General features: G+C 61.3%; 2 protein-coding genes across 2 annotated transcripts in view; one reads left to right on the forward strand and one right to left on the reverse strand.

The window, feature by feature from the left end:
- Nucleotides 1-23: 23 nt before the first annotated feature.
- Nucleotides 24-6,796, forward strand: GBX1 (gastrulation brain homeobox 1). The gene is made up of 2 exons (XM_039726495.1): nucleotides 24-573; nucleotides 6,150-6,796. The coding sequence occupies exons 1-2, from the start codon at nucleotides 114-116 to the stop codon at nucleotides 6,671-6,673; spliced, it is 984 nt and encodes a 327-aa protein (XP_039582429.1). The 5' UTR covers nucleotides 24-113; the 3' UTR covers nucleotides 6,674-6,796.
- A 6,469-nt stretch (nucleotides 6,797-13,265) lies between these two features.
- AGAP3 (ArfGAP with GTPase domain, ankyrin repeat and PH domain 3) overlaps nucleotides 13,266-20,519 on the reverse strand; it is a 74,942-nt gene continuing 67,688 nt past the window's right edge. The window contains exons 14-18 of the mRNA XM_039726475.1: nucleotides 16,994-17,148; nucleotides 16,492-16,582; nucleotides 15,951-16,173; nucleotides 14,773-15,028; nucleotides 13,266-14,534 (exon numbers count right to left, since the gene is read on the reverse strand). Coding sequence (XP_039582409.1) covers nucleotides 14,310-14,534; nucleotides 14,773-15,028; nucleotides 15,951-16,173; nucleotides 16,492-16,582; nucleotides 16,994-17,148 — 950 coding nt within the window. The 3' untranslated portion in view covers nucleotides 13,266-14,309. The remainder of the gene's footprint in view (nucleotides 14,535-14,772; nucleotides 15,029-15,950; nucleotides 16,174-16,491; nucleotides 16,583-16,993; nucleotides 17,149-20,519) is intronic.

A 20,519-nucleotide genomic window follows, 5' to 3' on the forward strand; every position in this document is an offset into this window, starting at 1 on the left:
CGGGGCCGGGGCCGCGGCGGCGGGGCCCGGCGGCGGCGGGATCGCGGCGAGTTGGCGGCGGCCCGAGCTCGCCGGAAAGTTGGTGCCGGCTGAGCCGGAGGCGCCCGCTCGCCATGCAGAGACCCGGCGGCCAGGGGACCGCCTTCTCCATCGACTCGCTCATCGGGACGCCGCCGCCGCGCTCCGGGCACCTGCTCTACACCGGCTACCCCATGTTCATGCCGTACCGGCCGCTGGTGCTACCGCAGGCGCTGTCCCACGCCCCGCTGCAGTCGGGGCTGCCGCCGCTGGCCCCGCTCGCTTCCTTCGCCGGCCGCCTCACCAACACCTTCTGCGCCAGCCTGGGCCAGGCCGTGCCCTCCATGGTGGCGCTCACCACCGCCCTGCCCAGCTTCTCCGAGCCCCCCGACGGCTTCTACCCGCCGCAGGAGCTGCCCCCGCCGCGCGCCACCCCCGACGCCGGCTGCCGGCGCGGCGCCGACGGGCTGGAGGCGGAGGAGCTGCCCCCGGGCCGCGACAAGGGGCCGGCCGAGCCGCCGCTGCACTTCCCGGACCCCTTCCCCGGCCTGGCAGGTAAGAGCGGCGCGGGCCCGTCCTGCCCGGCGGAGAGCAGCCGCCCCCGTCACCCGGACCGCCGCAGCCCGGGGAGAGCTGCCCGGCTCCTCTCCGCCGTCCCAGCGGCACCGGGGGCCGGCGCTCTCGCGGGCCGGAGCTCGCCAGCACGGCAGCCGAGGTGCCGGGCAGGACAGCGGGGCAGCAGGGTCGCGGCGGCGGCACCCGCCCTGGGCTGCGTTCCCGGCCCGGCTCGGGGTACCGAACCGATTCCCCTCCGTCCCAGGCCCGGACCCGTTCCCGATGGGAGTCAAACTTCGCTTGCCCCGGCCGGGCCGCGGGGCAGGAGGGGCGAGAGAGCGGCCGGAGCATCGCACGGAGCTCTCCGAGGTCCTGGCACTCGGCCCGGGGCGGGCGAGGCGCAAGGTGGCCGGGCGTCCCACGGCTCGGTCCGCAGCCCTCCCCGCCCGCACCGGTCTCGGTCCTGGTCCCGTCCCGGTCCCGCGGGGCTGCGCCTCGTCCCCAGCATGCTGCGGCGGCCCGGGTCGCTGCCTCCCGGCATCGCCGTGCTGGACTGCCGGCTCTCTAAAGTTCCCCGAGCCCGCCCCGCAGGTCCCGCAGCCCCGCTCTGCTCCGCGCCCGCCGTCTCGGCACCGGCCCAGCCCGACGGCGCGGGCAGCGGTAGCGCCCCTCCCGGGACCCCCGGTGCGACGGGAACCGCTCTCGTCGGGGTCCGCGCCTTTGTGCGCTGCGACCGCTCCCCGAGCGCGCCAGCACCAGCCTCGGAGACTTGTTGCTCCGTGTTTCCCAGCCAGTCCAGCACTCAGCTCTCCTCCCGAGGTCCTGCAGCACGGGGCGTGCGGGGTCCCTGCGGCAGGACACAGACGAGCCAGCTGCTGCTTCTCTGCTGCGGCCTCTCTTGAACTGTCTCTCCTGGCCGCTCCCGGGATCCACCTTTGTCTCACAGGCTTCTTGGCATGGATGTGTGCTGACAGTCTCTGCTGCTTCTTGCAGTGCTTGGCTGTTTGTTCTCCATCCTCTCCTTAGTCTCTCCTGGGTAAGCCCAGGTGTCTTCCTTGCCCTGCCTTGTTCATCCCTCAGAAGAGCATTTCACTCACTCAGGTACTCCTCAGACCTCTCACCCCAAGTAGGACAATGGGGGCATTCTGCCTCCCCCTTGCCTGTGTGGGTTATTGGGTGCTCCCCCGGTGCTCCCCTGGCCTCGCTGCTGAGTCAAAAGCCCAATGCAATCTTACTTTTTTTTGTGAAAGTCTTCTCACTGCCCTGGCCAAAACCAGGTCTGTGTGACCTCACCCTTCCCGTGTGTGAGCAGACAAACTGCACTGTGCTTCATCTCCCTCCTTGGCTCCTCCATAACTGAGCCCAGTCTGTTCTCTGCTCCCAAGGGACTCACATGAACTGTCCCAGACAGTGGCCACTTCTGAATCCAAGAAATCCTACCTCTAAGACTTTTCCTGTTGCAACTGGACGATGTGATGGAAGGGAAGATGTCTTGCTGCTCATGCCCTGCTGCCTCAGCACTGGGTTTGCTCTGCAGCCATGAGGGGTGCTTGTCCTTCTGCACAGGCATGTGCCCATGTGGACCCAGTTCTGTGGGCTGCTTTGCCCAGGCCAAATGTGCCTACCTTCTCATTTACCTGCTGCTTCTCCTGGCTGTACCAGACAAAACTGGAGATGGACAGTGGGGCTTGTTTTACAATCATCTTACAGGAGGCTCAGGAGGGTTGTTGTGAGCTTTTTCCAGCACTAAGGAATAGAAAGATGATTCATGTAAACAGGAGTCATCAAAAACTATCTATAATGCAGTTTGCTCTCACATCCAATCTGTGGCCCTGACCAAAAGCAGTTGTCCAGGGAAGAGCAAGAGAGCACAACCTGTTCAGTGGTCAATTCTAAAATGATATTTCCCTCACATTCAACCATCTGCACATCAGAGACTTCCTGTGCCAAGTGTTGTTTCTGTATATTTAGTAAACTTCAACTAATTTGTTTTCTGTGGCCTTATCTAATCTCCCCTGGAGTCCACCAGAAAGGAGGGATAACCTTGACATCAGCCACATCAAGATGGCAAGATGTTCCACAGATTTTTTACCTGTAGAAGAACCTTGTGAAGAATAAATGCCCCCTTTTGACAGTTTTGCTGACATTTAGTGACTTACACTCTGGAGTGACTGCTGCTGTCCCTAGGCTCTGTTAGAATCTCCATCACGCAGGTGTCTGTGGACACAGGAGCAGCCAAAGGAATTAATGCACTATTTTAGGACTTCTCTCTGCATCCACTGGGTTAGAAACTTGCTTCCAGCAACTGCCACCCTTCTCGAGCAGGGAGAGGAATTGGGTAAACTGGTGGTGAGAAGCAGCAACGCCTGAAGTCAGGTTTGTTTCTACAGCTGCCACAAATTATGACCCCTGGTGTAAGGGTACTGAACATCCCCAGCTCTCCACACCTCTTGTGAGAGCAGGTTTGTTCCTGAGCTGTACAGATCTCCTCTGAGATTCAGGCAGGAGTCTGAGACTTTCTTGGTTTGCTGTAGTGACAGCACATTCAGCCAGGGACAGGGTGAAGTTTCTGTTGTTCCCCTTACCCACACAGGGCTCATCACAACACCCATTCCTGACCCAGGTACTTCCCTGGTAGCTTTGTCACCTGTGACACTCAAGTCTCTTCACCATGCTGTCCACATCCATAATCACAGACTTACAGAATGGGTTGGGTTGGCAAGGACCTTTAAAGGCCACCTAGTCCAACCCCCCTGCCATGGGCTGGGACATCTTCGACTACACAGGTTGCTCAGAGCCCTGTCTGACCAGGCTTTGAGTGTTGCTGGGGATGTGGTACCCACTACTTATCTGGGTAACCCGTCCCAGTGTTTCACCACACTCATTGTGAATAATTCTTTCTTATACCTCATTTAATCGACCCTCTTTTAGGTAAAATCATCACCCCTTGTTCTATCACAAGAGACTTTAAAGTCTCTCTTTGTCTTTCTTTAAGCCCTCCTTAAGCACTGAAAGGTTGCAGTAAGGGTTACCTGGAGCCTTCTCTTCTCCACTCTGAACAACCCCAACTCTCTCAGCCTGGCCTCACAGCAGAGGTGCTCCAGCCCTCAGAACATTTTTGTGACCCCCTTTGGACTCTCTTCAATGTCTTTGACAAGATCAATGAACAGCTGTGACTTTGTGTAAAACAAACCAGCAGGTCAACCCTGTTCTTCATTTACTGCTTCTCGTTGATTTTTCAATCATGATGCTTTGCTTCGTGGCAGCTTCCCTTCATGTTCAAAGGCCTTGAACGTCTCAGTACACCCCAGCCACATGGGTGGCATCCCCTGCCCTCATTCCTTCCTTGCTAGTGACATAGTAGGTGACTAACAGACCAATATACAATTTTCTTTGTGAACACATTCAATTTAGGTTACGTTATCAAGTAGTTCCAAGTTCCTTACTGCAAACCCAGCCCTTTTATAAGACACAAATGTGAGAGTGCTTCATTTAAAATTTGGAGTCTGGTTCAGAAGAGAGTATTCAGAGACAGCACCTGTTTTGCACACCATCATGTTGCTCAGTCTTCTTCCAGTCTCCTGGGGCACAGCCTGGGCTGACAGGAGCAAGCTGCCCTAGGAGCACTGTTTGCTGGTGTGGCTGCTGGGATGCCATCCTCCCTCCCTGGGGAATTGCAGTGCCAGGGCAGGACCTAAAGAGCGCTTGGGAAGACACTGAATTCCTCACAAGAGCTCTCTTACCTTGTCAGGCCCCATGCTCCAGCAGAGAGAGGTGGTACACAGAAGTGAAAGCTCTTCTTCTCTTCATCAGAGTGCTTGCATCAGGGTGTGCAATGGCAGCCAAAGTGCTCCTTGCTGCTGATCCTCAGCCCCACAGGCACAAAATCTCTGGGTCTTTACCCTCTATGCACATGGGAAGTCTCTTCCCCTACCCCTGGCCCTCAGGAAGAAAGAAATCACTCTGCAGCAGGATAGAGATGAAGGTGTTCTTTCCCACTGTAGGAAACAGGAAGAGCAGGGAGAAGATTCCAGATCTCCAAAGCCTGGTCTCAGGAAGCCACAGGCTTGCTGCAGGACTGACAAGGGATGTGGGAGCTCCACAGTCACCAGGCTACCAGGAATGTCTTCTGGGCTCGCTCAAGTAGTCTCCTGCAGTTCTGTTTGTGTATTTAAACCCTGCAGTCAGGCTTCTGAGGGCTGTTCTGCATTTCCCACTGGGATGAGGAAAGGTGGCCAGCAATCCAGGGGCCCTGGCTGCATGTGCCAGTACCTGGATACTGCTTAGAAATTTGGAGAGCTGCTGCTCCTCCTTGTGCATGTTGGATTATATAGAGCAGCAGTGCTTCAGGACAACTCCTTCCAGCAGCGATTCCTGCTCTTGGGTCAGACTTGAAGAATTTTCTGGTCTCTTCTAGTCTCAGCTTGACAGAAAATCTTCTTCACCTGCTTGTGCATAGCTGTGGGTCCGCCCTTCATGACCCCTGTCTGTGGCTGAGAGCATCTTCTCACTTTGAGCCCTTCTACTATGGAAGTGACTGTCTTCCAAGCCTCTTTCCTCCCTCTGTCTCCCACCGTGTCCTCCCTTGCTCCATGGCTGTTTAATCCTTCAGGCAGCAATTTGAGACACAAGAAGCTTGCAAGGACGAGATTCATACACTCATACACCAGCACCCTACCAATATCCTCACAGGCATCTTAACAGAGGTGTCGGCCATGATCCAAGCACTGCATTCTGCCTGGATGAGGCCATGAGGTGCTGTCTGTTGGGTGATAAATGTTTACAGATTCTGTCCTGCCCCTCTGCCCACTGCTGGGCGTAGCTGAGCCCTGAGCATCGGCTGCCTCAGCACCTTGTTCCCTGGCTGCACAGTCTGCTGTGGAGCATCCTTGGATTAGGGAGGGAGAGCCAGAAGTGGGTACCCCACGTCTTGTAGAGCCCTGCAGAGAGGTTTGCCGGGCCAGAGCTGGCTCTGAATGCTGTTTCCAGGACAGTTCTTCAGCTCCTGGCTGGCTACTTTCTAACAGCATCGATGGTCTGGTGCGCTGGGAAGAGACAGGGAGGGCTGAGCTGAGAGAGAAGGTGTGGGTGTTCTTTCCTGTGCGGAGATCCAGACAAGCCCTGAAGCGTTGTGATGTTCTCTGCTAGACCGAGACCGTGGTGCTGCTGCGGCTGGGCCGTGGGATGGGGATGGGGACGGGGATGGGGATGGGGATGGGGATGGGGACGGGGATGGGATGGGGATGGGCAGCTGCTGAGGGGGTCCGAGCCCAGGGAGCCCGCCGGCTCTGTCGGTGCTGCCCCTTGCAGCCGGACGGGCTGCGGGGAGAAGGGCAGGGAGGGAGCAGGGCTGCGGGCTGGAGCCGGGGCTGGAGCCGGGGCTGCCGCTGCGGGACGCGGTGCTGACGGGGCCCGAGACGGCGGGAGGAGCTGCAGCCTCCGGCCGGGGGAGCGGGGGGAGCTTCCCCGCGGCTGCGGGGCTCTGGGAGCGGGCGGGGTGCGGGTGCGGGGCGCGGTGCGGGTGCGGTGCGGGTGCGGTGCGGGTGCGGCGGACACTGACGCTGTGTGCCCCGCAGACGGGAAGGCGTACAGCTCGGACGAGGAGAAGCTGGAGGTGAAGTCGGCGGCGACGCCGTGCAGCGAGCGGGAGGAGGAGAGCTCGGCGGGCGAGAGCGAGGAGGAGCCGTTCCTGGACGGGGCGGCCGGCGGCGCCGCGCTGGGAGCCAAGGGCAAGGGCAAGGGCGGCCCCGCCGCCGAGCAGCCCCCGCCGGGCTCCGGGGCCGGCAAGAGCCGCCGGCGCCGCACGGCCTTCACCAGCGAGCAGCTGCTGGAGCTGGAGAAGGAGTTCCACTGCAAGAAGTACCTGAGCCTGACGGAGCGCTCGCAGATCGCACACGCCCTGAAGCTGAGCGAGGTGCAGGTGAAGATCTGGTTCCAGAACCGCCGCGCCAAGTGGAAACGCATCAAGGCCGGCAATGTCAGCAACCGCTCGGGAGAGCCCGTCCGCAACCCCAAGATCGTGGTGCCCATCCCGGTGCACGTCAATCGCTTCGCCGTGCGCAGCCAGCACCAGCAGATCGAGCAGGGCGCCCGGCCCTGAGCCCGGCCGCGCTCCCGGACCCTGGGGCGGGCCGAGCGCCCGCTCCCACTCCTGTGTACATGTCCCTTATTTATTCCGTGTAAACTCTGTACATACGGCAGCGTGTCCTTCTGTCCGTGCCATGGGGAGCGCGGCCGCCTGGCCCTCGGGCCCCGGCCGCCCGCTGGGCCGGGCTGAGCCGGGCCGGGCCCTCGCTGCCGCTGGCGCCCGCCCGTGTATAGCTGTGATTTCAATAAATTATTTTCTATGGAGCAAGACCACGTTCTTCCTCGCTGCGGGAACGGGGCTCCCGCGGCCCCGGCCCGGCGCGGGCAGAGGAGGAGAGCAGGGAAGGGAGAGGTTGGGGACAGGTACAGGGACAGGGACACGGGCACGGCAGCGGGCGGCGGCGCCGAGAGGCGGCCGCGGAGGCCGGGGCGGCAAGCGGGAGAAGGGGAGGCTCGGGGCTCACCGCCCCTCGGCCGGTGCCGGGACCGGGCCCGCGGAGCCGGAGGCTGTGCGAGCCGCAGCCGTGGCCTTGCGGCTCATTGCACCCGCTGCTGGGCCGGGGCCCAGAGCGGGACAGAAGAGGATGGGGCGGGCCGGGAGGCGCCCGGGAGCAGCCCCGGGTCGGCCCTCCCGCCGGCGGAGCCGCGGCCAGGATGGTTCGGGAGCGCCTCCGCAGCTCGTCCCGCAGCGGGGGAATGCTGTGCTGCTGCAGACCCACAGCACCCCTGCCGGGCCCGGCTCCTGGTGCTGATGCCCTGGGACAGGGGCAACAAAAGGGGCTCGCACATCCAGGCCAGCCATGCTCTGTTCTTGAGAGCTGTCACACGAGATGCTGCTTCGGCAGCCAGCCATCTCAGAGCCCAGCCCCAGAACCCCACGAAGACCCCGTTTTGCACAGGGCACAGCTGCATGCCCAGTCTACAGCACAAGGGCTGCGAGGCTCCCTGGGTGTCCAGCCTGGGAAAACTTCTGGTGTGACAAACGTCAGTGAGTCCATGGAGCACGGGAGCTCCCATCCTGTGCTGTGGCAGCAGCACCCATTGCAATGTCACCAGAGGTTCCTGGAGAGCCAGAGGGCTCTCTCCAAGGTTTGGTGGGGCACCAATTGCTCACAGGTTTGATAGGGAGTTTGGGTCACAAACGGTCCAGCCAGCTGCTGTCACCTTCCCTGGGAGACAAGCTTGGGAGAGCAGGAACGATCCCTGGCAGCCAGAGCTGGCTCCACCTTCCCCTGATGCCATAGCAAGGGCTGGGCTGTCTCTGTGCTGCCTGGGGAGCAGTGCTCCCTCCCCATGTCCCCTCCCTCCTTGGCAGGTGCATTCTGTTCACCTGGAGTGTGGGGTCCATGCTCAGCCTGTAGAGCTGGGTCCTGCAGTGCCCTGGAGCTTTGGAGCACTGGGGGTGGCTGTCCCTGTCCCTTGGCTGTTGGCTCCAGTTGGGTGGCGTGGCCAACAGGCACAGCTGAGATCAGAGCAGTCATTTGGACAAAGCTGTGCTTCTCGCTGTCCTTGGTGGGTGGCTCTTTCCACAGAAATATTTGCTGCAGGTACCGAGAGGGTTCTGTGGGATCCTTTCAGGATCTGGTTTCTCAGCGCAGCTGGCTTCCACTACAGGACACCTGCCTCTGTCCCTGCACCACTGACCTGGAAACAAGAAAGTACCCTCAGGAAACGCCTGGCCTGGTGCTGCTCACAGCATCCCCAGCATGGATTTGCCCTGTCCAGGCAGCAACACCTGCTGGCATTTCCTCTGGATCAGGGGAGTAAATGTCCTTTGGCAGCAGCCCCCAGCACCCTGCTCTCAGGAAAACTGTCTGCTCCCTCTGCAGCAGGCTGGGGTAGAGCTCCTGCAGCTGCACCACTGCTCCATCCTCGGGTGGGGGCTGCTCTGGGACAGGCACTGACCTCAGCTGTGCTGCGTGGCTGCAAAGGGACACAGCTGCTTGCAGCGATGGCTCTGGCACAAGAACGGGTACTCACCTCTGTGTGGGAGGGCGAGGGGCAGGGTAAAGCCACTCTGCAGCTGCACACAGGGCTCTGCCACTACAAATGTGTCCACATGAGGGGTCTGTGCCACTACAGCCGACCACAGCACAGCAGTGCACGTTAACCACAACACTCCAGAAAGTGTCCACTGCTCCAGGGTTGGGGCAGTGACATTAAAAGGAGTCAAATTTTATTTTAACGTCCAAGAACTCCCTATTTCCACCGGGCATTTCTAACTGACACTGGCTTGATATGTCCTGCCTCAGTGGCAGCACTTTTTGTTATTATATATATATAAAGACACTTATTGTGTCTTTAACCCACAACCCCCACCACAGAGGCCACAGCCCACCCAAAATCTGCGTGCAGAGCACTCCCTCTCCACTGCATGCTCATCCATGCACTGCTGCTGAGGTTGTTCCAACACCTACAGTTTTTAGCTGCATGGAGGGTTTTGTTGTTGTTGTATTAGACCATCCCAGAGCCCACACACACTGCAGCCCTACAAACAGCCATGTTGAAATCCCCACAAATGCTGCAGAGGTGCAGCTCTGTGCAGAGCTGCTGGGGGTGACAGACTCATGCTGTCACCAGCGCTGCTGGAGAGAGCTGCAGAGCAGCAGAGTGTTCCTGGCACTGAGCAGAGCAGAGCAGAGCTCCCTGTGAACCCTGAGCATTGTGACGGCTCTGGTGCCTCCTGCACAGCGGAGAGCAAAGCACTGCACAGTGAGCACGGTGAGGGCACTGCCCACATTGCACAGTGAGCATGGTGAGGGCACTGCCCACACTGCACAGTGAGCACGGGGCACAGCACTGCCCACACTGCACAGTGAGCATGGTGAGGGCACTGCCCACACTGCACAGTGAGCACAGTGCCCAACACTGCCCACACTGCCCAAAGCAGCTGTGGCCCCTCCTCAGATTGGAGAGCTGTGGGGGCCCCCATGAGCTGGAGCTCTGGGTGCTGGGTCAGACTGGGGTTGTGGGAGAAGGAGAGCCACAATGAGAAACTGGGCAGTTAATACAGACCCAGGACAACTGAGCCATGAGGTTGGATGGGCCTTGGGAGGTCTCTGCTCCCACACCTGCTCAAAGCTTGTCCCATTAAAAATGCTGAAGAATTTGCCCATCTGACTTCCAGTATCTCCAAGGGTGGGCAACCCTCCTCTTCGGGCCCCCGGACCAGTGCCCAACTACTCCCTAGCATGTTTTTTCATTTGCATCTATTTGGAACTTCCCATCCACCAGCTTCTGGCTGTTACCCTGTGTCCTGGAGCAGGAACTGCCAGGGAAGGAATCTCCACACAAGCACTGGTACACGTATGTGCAGGGATACACACACGTGTGTGCACACACAGAGTAAAAGGTAGATACAGGTGCAGACTCACACAGATAAATTCATAGAGTGTGCTTGTACATGGACATGTTTGTCTATATAAATATGTTTATACACACATATATATACATGCATTCATAAAACAAGACTTATGTTGCCCTAAGGAAGGCAATTTCAGCATTTACAAGGGAATTCTCCCTACCCAAACCTGTCCACTTGTTTACCTGTATGGTGGTTCTTAAAGAAGTGAGAAAGGAGTAGGGATTGCATCCCACAGAGTGTTTACTCACTCAGCACAAGAAAGCTGGTCCTCAGCATTCCCTGGCAAGGGGCTTGCATGAAGATGTGATGGCCCATAACATGGTGCTGGTACTATTCATTAGCCAGCAGCTCCAGGACTAGCTGAAGGTGCAGGAGAGGAACAATGGGCAAGGGAGAAACAATGTCCCAATGGCTGGCACCTGGGAAAGGTTGTGACCCTCCCCAACTTGTTTGCAGCCTGTGCCAGCTTGTCCAGTGTCCCCGTCAGCCATGAGGGGACTGTCCATGAGTCCAGCCTCATCAGTCCATGAGGCTGGACTCCCCTCAGGGCTTTGTGACTCCCTGTGCTGTGTCTGCACCCCCAGGCCTGATTCCCACGGACAGCCCAGGGTGCAGGCGTTGCAGTGGAGGCTGTGGGTGCTGTGCCTGAGTGAGCACAGGCCGAGGCGCTGGGACACTGCCACACCTTTTCCCCCAGAGGCAAGGCTGGCTGCACACACGAAGGCACAGCCCTGTGGCAGGATCTCTGCTCTGGCCACCTCTGCATGTGCTCAGCAGGATCCCAGCAGCCTCGGGGTGGACGGTGCTGCCCCATGCCCACCTGCAGATCCCCAGGAAGCTGTGCCTGCTCAGCTGGGGCTGCAAGAAGTCCCATGGGGCTTCCATTGTAAGTTGTGCCCGGTGGGGTTTTTCCTGGCTGTGCCCAGGCTCCCTGGGAAGCGCTGCAAACCTGTGGTATGGCTGGTTTCCAGCCAGAGGCTGCATGCGTGGATTTACTCATGGCATGAGGCTGCACCCCATGGCTCCTGTCCTGTGGCACCCACCTCCCTGCCCTGGCTCCAGCCTCTGCTCGACGATGTGAGTGCTGCTGGCTGCCTGGGGCACGGTCCTCATGGAGCTGCCGTGGTCACTGCTGCTGCTGGGGCCACGTAACTCAGAGACAGCCCCACTGCTGCTGCCCTGGCACAGTGCTCCGGTGTGCAGCAGAGCAGAGGGCTGGCCCGTGCCCTCCCTGGCATCAGCCTGAACACAGACACCTGACTCCTGCCCCAAAACACAGACACTGCCCCTGAACACAGACACACAGCTCCTGCCCCTGAGCACAGACACGGCTCCTAAACACGCCCCTAAACATGGACACACACCTCTGCCCCTGAACACGGACAGGGAGCTCCTGCTTCATTCAGCCTGCCCTGGCCCAGGGCCACCTGAAGCCACACTGGCCACCTTGGCACCCAGATGTGCTCCAACACTGGATAATGCTGGGCTGGGGTCTGGCCCACTCTTGGCCCCTTGGGACGGTGCCAGAGCCTGCAGGGATCTGGTGGCATTCCCTGCCCCCAGGTGCCAGCAAAAGGGCATCACCAGGATCCCCAGCCCCTGTTTGCAGTCTGTGGGAGCAGCAGGGCACGGGGCCTGTCCCCACAGGGCTGTGTGCCCACAGCAGTGCCACTGCCAGCAGAACCTGGCCAGGGCTCCGGGTGCCCTGCAGGGGCTGTGGGGGTGCTCGGGGCTGTGTGACCCCAGACCTTGGACGTTGATATCTCTGTGGTCCCTTCCAGTTCAGAGTGTTGCATGGTTTTGATTCCAGATCTGTCCCCGCGTGGCTCCCGGTGGCACGGTCGTGGCTCGCAGCCCCAGCTCCAGCCCCAGTGCCACAGGCAGAGTGTGGGGCAGGCGAGGGGGCTCTGGGGTCAGAGCTGGGCCCAGGCTGGGCAGCCGGGGGCCTGGGGCAGGGCTGGGATGGGAAGGGAGGCGCCAGGGCTGGGTAGGGCGGGATCCCGCGCGGGAGATGATGTATGGGCAGATGTATCAGATCGCACAAGATAAACAAGCAGTGAATTTCATCAGGGCCCATCATGGCTTTAATTTGGCTGCCTAATGAGTCAGATCCAGCCGCGCAGATAAAAGTTGTCAGAGCCGCAGCCCTAATGAATTTCTTGCCACTTGTAATCAAGGCAGCTTGTCTGAGGGGGATGATTAATGGGCCCCAGAGGAGCTGCCGTCCCTCGGCTTCCATTCCCGTTAATGCAGTCGCCAGGAAATTAACCAAACCCAGCACTGGGCTGGGGCCAGGGCCGGTGTGGGGGCACCCATGGGCACCACGAGGGGACGGGAATGAGGGGTGACATGGGTGCAGGGGCCGGACTGGGACCAGGACCAGGACTGGGACCAGGCTGAGGATGCTGACATGGGCACACACAGCCAGAACACATCAAGGAGTGGAGGGGCTGGGGCCACCGTCTGCAGCCCCCAGCAAGGCAGCTGTGTCATGGCAGGGCACTAGGAGGAGGCAGCAGGGGTGTGACAGGGACATCTGAGGGTACCCCTGGCAGCTGGGGGGGTCCTGGCACCTCCCTTCCTTGCAGCCCTGCCACACAGGCTTGGGGCCCAAGGCCTGTGCCCGCTCGCAGGGCAGCAGAGCCTGGAGCCCAGCACAGCACAAACACTGGAGCCCCAAAGTGCTGCTTGTGGTGTGGCCCGGGTGCAGCCAGCCCGGCACTGCCGGCCCTGGGGCCCTGCTCTGCCCACAGCTATGAGAGGCGTGCGAAGGCAGGGCTGGCAGGGCACACACGGCTCCCTTCAGCGCTCAGGGTCTGCCTGTGCCTTGGGACTCCATGATCCTGCAGCCTGCACTCCTCGCTCGCTGTGGCAGCCCATCGCCCCCTGCCCAGCCTCACATTGCTGTCCTGTGCACAGGGACCAGCGGGCCCAGCCCTCCTGCCCTGCGTGTCCCCTCTCCAGCACACCCCTCTGCTGTGCCCATCTCCCATCCCAAAGAGCTCTGCACTCCTCTGGGGCCAGGTTCTGGCATTGTCCCTCAGTGCCCCAGGCTGGCACATCTCCCCTCAGCACTCTGCCGTGTCCCAGGAGCCTGGTTTGGCACAGGACTGCTGTTACCAGAGCCCGAGCCCCAGGAGAAGAGGCTGAACGTTTGTCAGTGTGGGCTGGAGAGGCACCAGACCCAGCTGCAAACCAGGGCTGCATCGGAGGCCCCAAAGGCAGCACAGAGACACTGGCCTGGCAGGAGGTGGGTTGCTTTATTGGCCTTTATCTCCTTGGCTGCAGATAACACACACAGGGCAACTTATGGAAAAGAAACCGTATATACAGAGTGTCCATATAAATATTTCCAATGTACATTTTATACACAAGTGACAGAGACATTCCATAGCAGTGTCCAAAGCCTTGAGGTTCCAGCATTCAGCTAGAGGCCTGACCCCAATGCAGAGAGAGATGCTCCTCTCCTCTCCTCTTGCTCAGCTGGAGACCAGCCCCACCTGGGCAGCAGCGGGAGCCAGCGGGAGGCTCTGAGGGAGACACTGTGTATGGCTTGGAGCTTTAACCTGGAAGGACAGTGACTCTACAGACAGACAGACAGACAGAGCTGGGGATCCCGAGGTGACCATCCTCTTCCCCGTCTAGGTCACCAGGAAGGCTGGGGAGGCCTTTGTCCGGGGGCAGTGCTGGGGAGGTGCCACCCTTGCATCAGCACGCGGGGAGCAGTGTCGGTGCGTGCAGCCCTCCTGCACTGGCCAGAAGCAGAGGAGCACGGGGAGCAATGGAGAAACACGCACCTCCTGCTGCCACCTCACCCCTGCACCACTGCACGGAGGGACAGCAGGAGGGAAGCGACCACACTGACCTCCCTGAGGGAGCAGGCGCAGCCATCAGCGTCCCTGGTGCTGCTGTGCAGGGGAGGCCACACACCTGAGCTGCCCCCAGCCCCTGCTTTATCTACAGATGTGGGGGGAGCAGCAGGAACTGCCTCCCCATCCACGTACCGGTCACGAGAGCGGGGCGCACTGGAGCCGCCCCAGTGATAATGCAGAGCCCTCCACAAGCTGCCACACTGGGTCCGCACAGCTGCACGGCCAGGGCGGCTGGAACCAGCGCGGAGGAGCGGGATGCCGGCTCCCAGCTGGCTGCAGCCTGCTGCTGGCCGGGGCAGGGCTCTGGCGGGGCAGGCAGCGCGGGCCCGTCCGTGCGGCTCTCGGAGCCCCGCGGCAGGGCTGGAGGCAGCGGTGCGGCGAGCGGCGGCCGTGCCGGGCTAGGCCGTGCCGGGCTAGGCCGTGCCGGGGCCGGCGCTGAGCTCCAGGGCCGCGGCGGCGCAGGCGTTGTTGTTGGCGTTGGCGTTGCGGCGGGGCAGGCTGGGGGTCAGCGTGCCGGCGCTGTCGCTGGGGCAGCCGTGCTGCAGCAGGATGTCGATGCACTCCTGGCTGCCGGCCCGCCGCGCGTAGGCCAGCGGGGTCAGGCCCCGCGCGTCCCGGCTCTTCACGTCCACGCCGTACTGCGCAGAGACAAGCGGCCGGTCAGTGCCGCCTAGGACCGTGTGCCCAGGGCACGGGAGCGGCAGGGGCACGGAGCTGGGAGGGCGGGCAGCGAGAGGGGCCAAGAGGGTGGGCAGGTCAGTGCCGGTGGGCGTGTGGGGGAGCCCACGGAAGCAGGATGGATAAAGGTAGCAGGGAGGTGGGAAGCACCGGGATAGCACCAGAAGCACTGCGGTGCAGGCGCAGGCTCTGTCTTACCCAGATGAGCAGCTGTGTGAAGACTACGTTGGCCATTGCGCACGAGAGGTGCAGCGCTGTGCGCCCGTCTCCGTCTCCGTAGGTCTCATTCACCTCCTCCTTGGTGCCATGGGCCAGCAGTGTCACCACGAGCCGCAGGTCATCCTCCACCACGGCCCGCAGCAGCTGCTGCCCCAGTGGGATGTCCGACTGGGGCAGTGGGGCCAGAAAGAGCTTCTGCTCGTACTTAGCCCGGATCCAGCGCTCCTTCTCCTCCCTGCCAGACAGGACACGGTCACGGGCACAGCTGAGACAATTTGCCTGGGCCCCGTGCACAAAGGACACGAGTATCAGCAGTGCCATGTGAACATACTCGTGTGAGCAGTGAACACCCAGGTACGTTCTGCACAGCCCCTGCCGTGCCCCTGTGCCCACAGGTGCCACCGAGCCTCTGTCACCCACTCTGGACAGCTTCCTGACACCCGCTGCACTCCTGCCCCTGCTCACCGCCCCCACGGACACGGCGTGCTTACACCCGGCCCGTGTGCCCCGCAGGCCGCAGCCCCTCACGCCGGTGCTGGGTGCCCGCCTGCGGCGGCGCGGGGACCGTCCCTGCCCCCGGCCTGCGCGCGGGCCACGGCCGGCGGCGGGGAAAGGCCAGCGCTGCGCACGCCAGCCCGGTGCCACGGGAGGCACCTTATCGCTGCCGCCGTCCCGCCTGGCGCAGACAAAGGCTGTGTCCGCGTCCGTCCCGCCGGGGCGGCCGATCGATGCGCGCCGCGCCCCGCTATCTGCTGCCATTCTCTCCATCTGCGGCCGCCGCGCGGCCATCAATGGCGCGCCGCGCATGCGCGGCGGGCCCGGCCTGACCCGGCCCGGCGCTGATAAGGCGCAGAATGGGCTCCTGTCGGCCTGAGTGACAGCGGCGCGGCGCGATCCGCACCGACAAGGGCCTGAAAGGACAGGCCCTGGAGACCCGCGCCACGCCGGCAAGCCGTCTCTGTTAACCCCTTCGGCTCGGCACCTCAGCTCTCGCCGTGGAGCGCAGTGCCCCGGCAGGGTGGCAGGAGAGGCACGACCCCCGGAACGGAGCACCCGGAGAATCCCGCTGCCCCACGGCTGCTCCCGACCCCTGCAGTGCCTCCCAGCCCTCCTGGCAGCTCCCGGGGAGCACCTCTGGGCTTCACCGCCTCCCTTACCGACTGCTCTCGGGCGTGGGCTTGGGGTACCCCTCCACCATTCCCTCCCAGACAGCGTTTGCAAGTGCGTTGCCGATGGCCGTCATGACCATGAGGAGCTCGCTCGGCCAGTCGTCCAGGTCCAGGGAGCGCACGCGGGACAGGTGGGTGCCCAGGTTGCGATGGATCCCGGAGCACTCGATGCACATGAGAGCGCCCAGGTTGAGACTGGCCCAGTCCGGATCTGAGGGCAGCAGCATCAGTGGGGACAGTTAATAACCTGCCGAGACTCACGAGCCCGCCTGCCGCGGTTCAGACCCGTATTTGCAGGCACCTGCCCCCCAGAGCCCTTCCCAGCTGAGTGTCCCTGCGAGAGCCAGGACCTCAGGCTGCCCAGAGAGGGGTCACAGGCCAGGGTGGCAGTGTGCTCCATACGCCGGCCCCGAGAGCAGGTCCCGGGCAGGAGAGGACAGGACAGACACAGCGGGCTGAGAGAGGGGGTGCCTGGGGTGCCGGAGCCCCTCCCTCCAGGGTGAGCCCCCGCCCAGCACAGATCTCTTACTGGGTGCGTCGCAGTCCACGCAGAAGCTGTTCCCGCGCGCGGTGCGGACGGCCTGCATGGCCTGCGCGTCGCCCTGGCTGCCCAGCCGAGCCTGCAAGGAACCCCACAAGGCCCTTCACTGCAGGCCAGACACCCTGCCACCCATCCTGCACCCCACGCTCCACCAGCATGGGGGCTCTGACAACAGGTCTGGAGTGCCAGAGGAGCAGGGGACAGCGGGCCAAGGTGGGGAGAAAGGGCAGGAATGTCCAGGGAGGGAATGAACATGCAGGATCCAGCCACATGGGATGCAGAGTACTCTGTGGGGCCAGAGCCAGGCAGGGAAGAGGTGACAAGAAACCTGGGGGAACTGCATAGTCCCAGGACAGGACTGAACTCCCACTGGGAGAAGAGGGATCAAGGCAGGATTCAGCATGGACAGACAGGCAAGCGTGGGACATGGAGGAACGTGGCAAAGCAGATGCCAGAGAAGATGGAACAGAAGTTGGCCAAGAGCTCTTACCTTGTTTTTGCTGCTCTCACAGCCCTGCAGGCTGGCCAGGATCTGGCTCTCAATGGCCTGCACCCAGAGCTCCCGCTCCTCTGATGTTGAGGCTTCGAAGAGCCACGTCTGGCCCGTCAGTGACACGATAATGAACTCAAATGGCTCATCTGGCTCTGGAAGAGAAAGGTGTGCCTAACATGGGACTGGGAAGGAGGTGGTCTGCCATGGGACAGATCCTGCCATCCCCACATGGAAGGGTTGAGGCAGCAGCAGAGCCCAGGAGGCTGGGACAGGCAAGTCCATGTCTTCCCCTGCAGAGAAGAATCAGAGCTCTGTGCTAGTCCTCCCTCCTCCCTCCCTCTGCCCCTCACAGCTCCACTGGCTTGTGGAGCTCTCCCTGCCCTGTGTCCCACCCTCACAGAGAGCTGCCAGCTCTGGAGCAGTGAAATCAGCTCCTCCAGGAGCCAGTGCCTGCAGACAGCCCGGTGCCAGGGCTCAGTGCCCGCCCTGGACGGGCCCTGCACAGGAGTGAGTGAGGCCAGGCGAGAGGAGCCTGTGCAGAGGGCTCAGAGGCAGCTCCTCAGCAAGGCTTGCACGGTGCTCTGCCCTGCTAACACCTGCCAGCCGGGCTCTGCCTCACACGGCCCCCCACGGGCACAGTTCATGGGGTGTCGTGTCAGCCTCACACCCAGCACCAGCATTTACCTTTTATTGCCAACTTCAGTAGTTAGTGCAGTAAATGACTTAACTAAGCGGGGCCTGAATGGAATGACTAATAAACGTTATGTCACAGCACACGCTTCAGCTCATAGCAAAATGATTTGTAATTACCTAATTAGCGTTATGCAAATAACACCCTCATCTCCATAATGTGCCTTCCCAGCTCTCTATTAAAAGCAGGGAGTCAACTGCTCAGCTCCAGAGACAACACGGAGGCCGAGGGGCCTCTGGTCCACATCCAGGCAGAGCTGCGCTGGCCTCAAGCCTGGCAGGGTCTGTGCACAGCAGGCACGACGTGGGGAGGTGAGCAGGGGTCTGGAGGCGTTTGAGGGAGGTCCCCCTCCTCTCCCTGACTTCTCTGCAGCACAGAAGGCTCTCACTGCAGAGGGAAGCAGCAGGAGGGCAGGGACCCAGGAGCTGCTGCAGCCCACAGTGAATGGTGCAGAGGCCCCTGGCTGCGTCCCACCAAGGGCACGGCCACCCTCAGCTACTGGGGGGCCTCCTGGGCCCATCTGAGCCAGGCTGTGTCCATGCACAGCGCCAGAACATGGTGCAGCCTTGGGAAGCCTCCTTAGGAGAGCCAGGTCTGTTTGCCATGATGGGAGTGCACAGCCCTTCTTCCCAGGCTCATGGTCAGCACCTGCACTGACAAGTACCAGGCCTGGAGACCACCAGTGCTCGTGAACTGGTGCAGGAGAGTGAGGCTGGGTCTGCACACCATCAGAGCCTGGGCAGGATGGATTGACTCTAGCACGAGGGCTTGTCCTGGCTTGCTCTTCCCAGATAGGAAGGCAAGGCTCTTTTACTCATTTCAGCCTAAATCAGCCCTGGACTCCTCCGGGGAAAGATGTCTGCAACTGCGTGTGTCCTGCTGGAATGAGAGACCGAGCCCTCAGGAGGATGACAGACTGCAGGGAGTGGGTAGTTAGCTGTGCTGCTGGACTCTCCCCCCTGTGATGCACAGGTGTCACTGGGACATCCCACCTGTCCACACCTTCCTGCAGCTCTCAGCTGCAGGAGAGACCCCACAGACATCAATTCCCAGCTCAAGAACTGGATTCTTGGAAAATATACAGCTGCCAGCCTGTGAATACTGGGAGAGGAAATAACCAGGCAACAGCCAGGCTAACAGGCATTGCCTCCTTTGCTTGCTGGCACCAGCCCCTGTGAGTGCTGCCAGAGCCCGGCATGGGCAGGGAGCCCCCAGACTGCAGGGGAGCCAGGACCATCCCCCCCAGCCACGGCACGGGGGCTGCCTGGGCCCAGCACTTCCAGCCAGGCAGGAATGAGCAGCAGCTCCCTGGGGCAGAGGCTGCCCCGGCGCTGGAGGGAGCACCTGCAGACAGTGCTCCTGGGGGACCCCGACACATCACAAACCTCATCCTGCCTTGGTCTGAGCCACCTGTGGCTGCTGCTGCTGTGCTGCTGAGCCCAAGCCAGCTGCCTGGACTCGGGAAGCACTGGGTGACCTGAAGTCCTCCTCCCTGGTGCGGAGCCTCTCCTGCACAGCAGGACGAGGACATCACGGTCAGCAGGGCACAGCGGGGCTCCTGCTGAGGGCTCACATGGCTCCATCATCCCAGCTCCAGTTTCCTGTTTGCCCAGCACCTCCCCAGCAAGCAGGCAGGCAGCAATCCCAGCCCTCCTGCACCTGAACACTTCCCGGGAAGAAAAGGTCTGCCCTGCCTGCCCAGGGCTCTGGTGTGGGGGTCACTGCTGCTCCTCGAGGCACCATGCTGGGGCTGGGGGGCTCCATGTGGCTCCCAGCACTCTGCTCAGGACATTCACAGTAGGGCAGGAGGTTTGCTCCTTCTGGGTGAGAGATTTCTGGGGCTCCAAGTGACTTGGACAGACTTTCCTACTGTCACAGCTGAGGGACATTCCAGAGCTCTCGGGCTGCCCAGGCCCAGCCCTGGGAGCAGTCCCAGCCCAAGCAAAGCCCTGGCGCCAGCTCTGCAAGACACAGGACCTCCGTTCCCTTCCTTCTTTGTGCCTCCTGGATTCCAGCTTCAGGCCAAACAAAGGCCCTGCTGCTCTCGGAGCCCGGGAAGAGCTAACAAAGGAGCACAGCTTTTCTGCTGCGCTGCGGCCGATTCCCCAGCTCACAGTGCAGGACAGCACAGGGGCTGGTCTCTGCGGGGCCTCAGCATGGCCTGACTACAACAGAGGAGCACTGCAGGGTCACGCCCTGGATTCACACGTGAGGACCAGCACAGCTGGGAAGGGAATCAAGGACCTGCAGCAGCTTTGACCACTGTGCAGACCCACCTTCTGGGATGGTCCAGGACCGGGTCCCGAGCATCTCAGGGCACCCGCACAAACTGAATCAGACTCGAGCAGTTCTTTTATGGAAAGCACTGAGTATTCTCAGCTGCCTCTGGGGAGAGGTACAGGTTTCCAGTGTGGCAGGATCATTTCTGGCCAGATGAGAGGAAGGCACCAAGCAGATAACATAAGCAGAAGGGTTTAGACTACCTCTGCTGAAGCAGAACCGGCAGAACTCCCTCCCCTGCCCCACACATGGGCACAGGCTCCTTCTCAGAGGCCAGAGAAGTCCCAGAGCTTGCCAGCTCCAACTTGAAAGGACTCAGACCTCAGAGGAAGCCACTCCTACAGGAGCAGGGAGCCCTTCCCAGCTGGCTCTGAGTGAGCGGCTACCCAGAGGCCAGAGCCGGCCCCAGCCCTGCGGCTGCCCCAGCGTGCTGGTGGGAGCCCATTACACCAGATCCATTAGAATTAGTGGGCAGTGGAAATGAATGTGCTGCCTCTCTCTCTCTTGATGATTTTTTGATGATGTTTTAAAGACTGAGCTCCGTGAAGAGTT

Source organism: Passer montanus, unplaced genomic scaffold (assembly GCF_014805655.1).
Source record: "Passer montanus isolate IOZ18808 unplaced genomic scaffold, ASM1480565v1 scaffold59, whole genome shotgun sequence".
NCBI classification, from domain to species: Eukaryota; Metazoa; Chordata; class Aves; order Passeriformes; family Passeridae; genus Passer; species Passer montanus.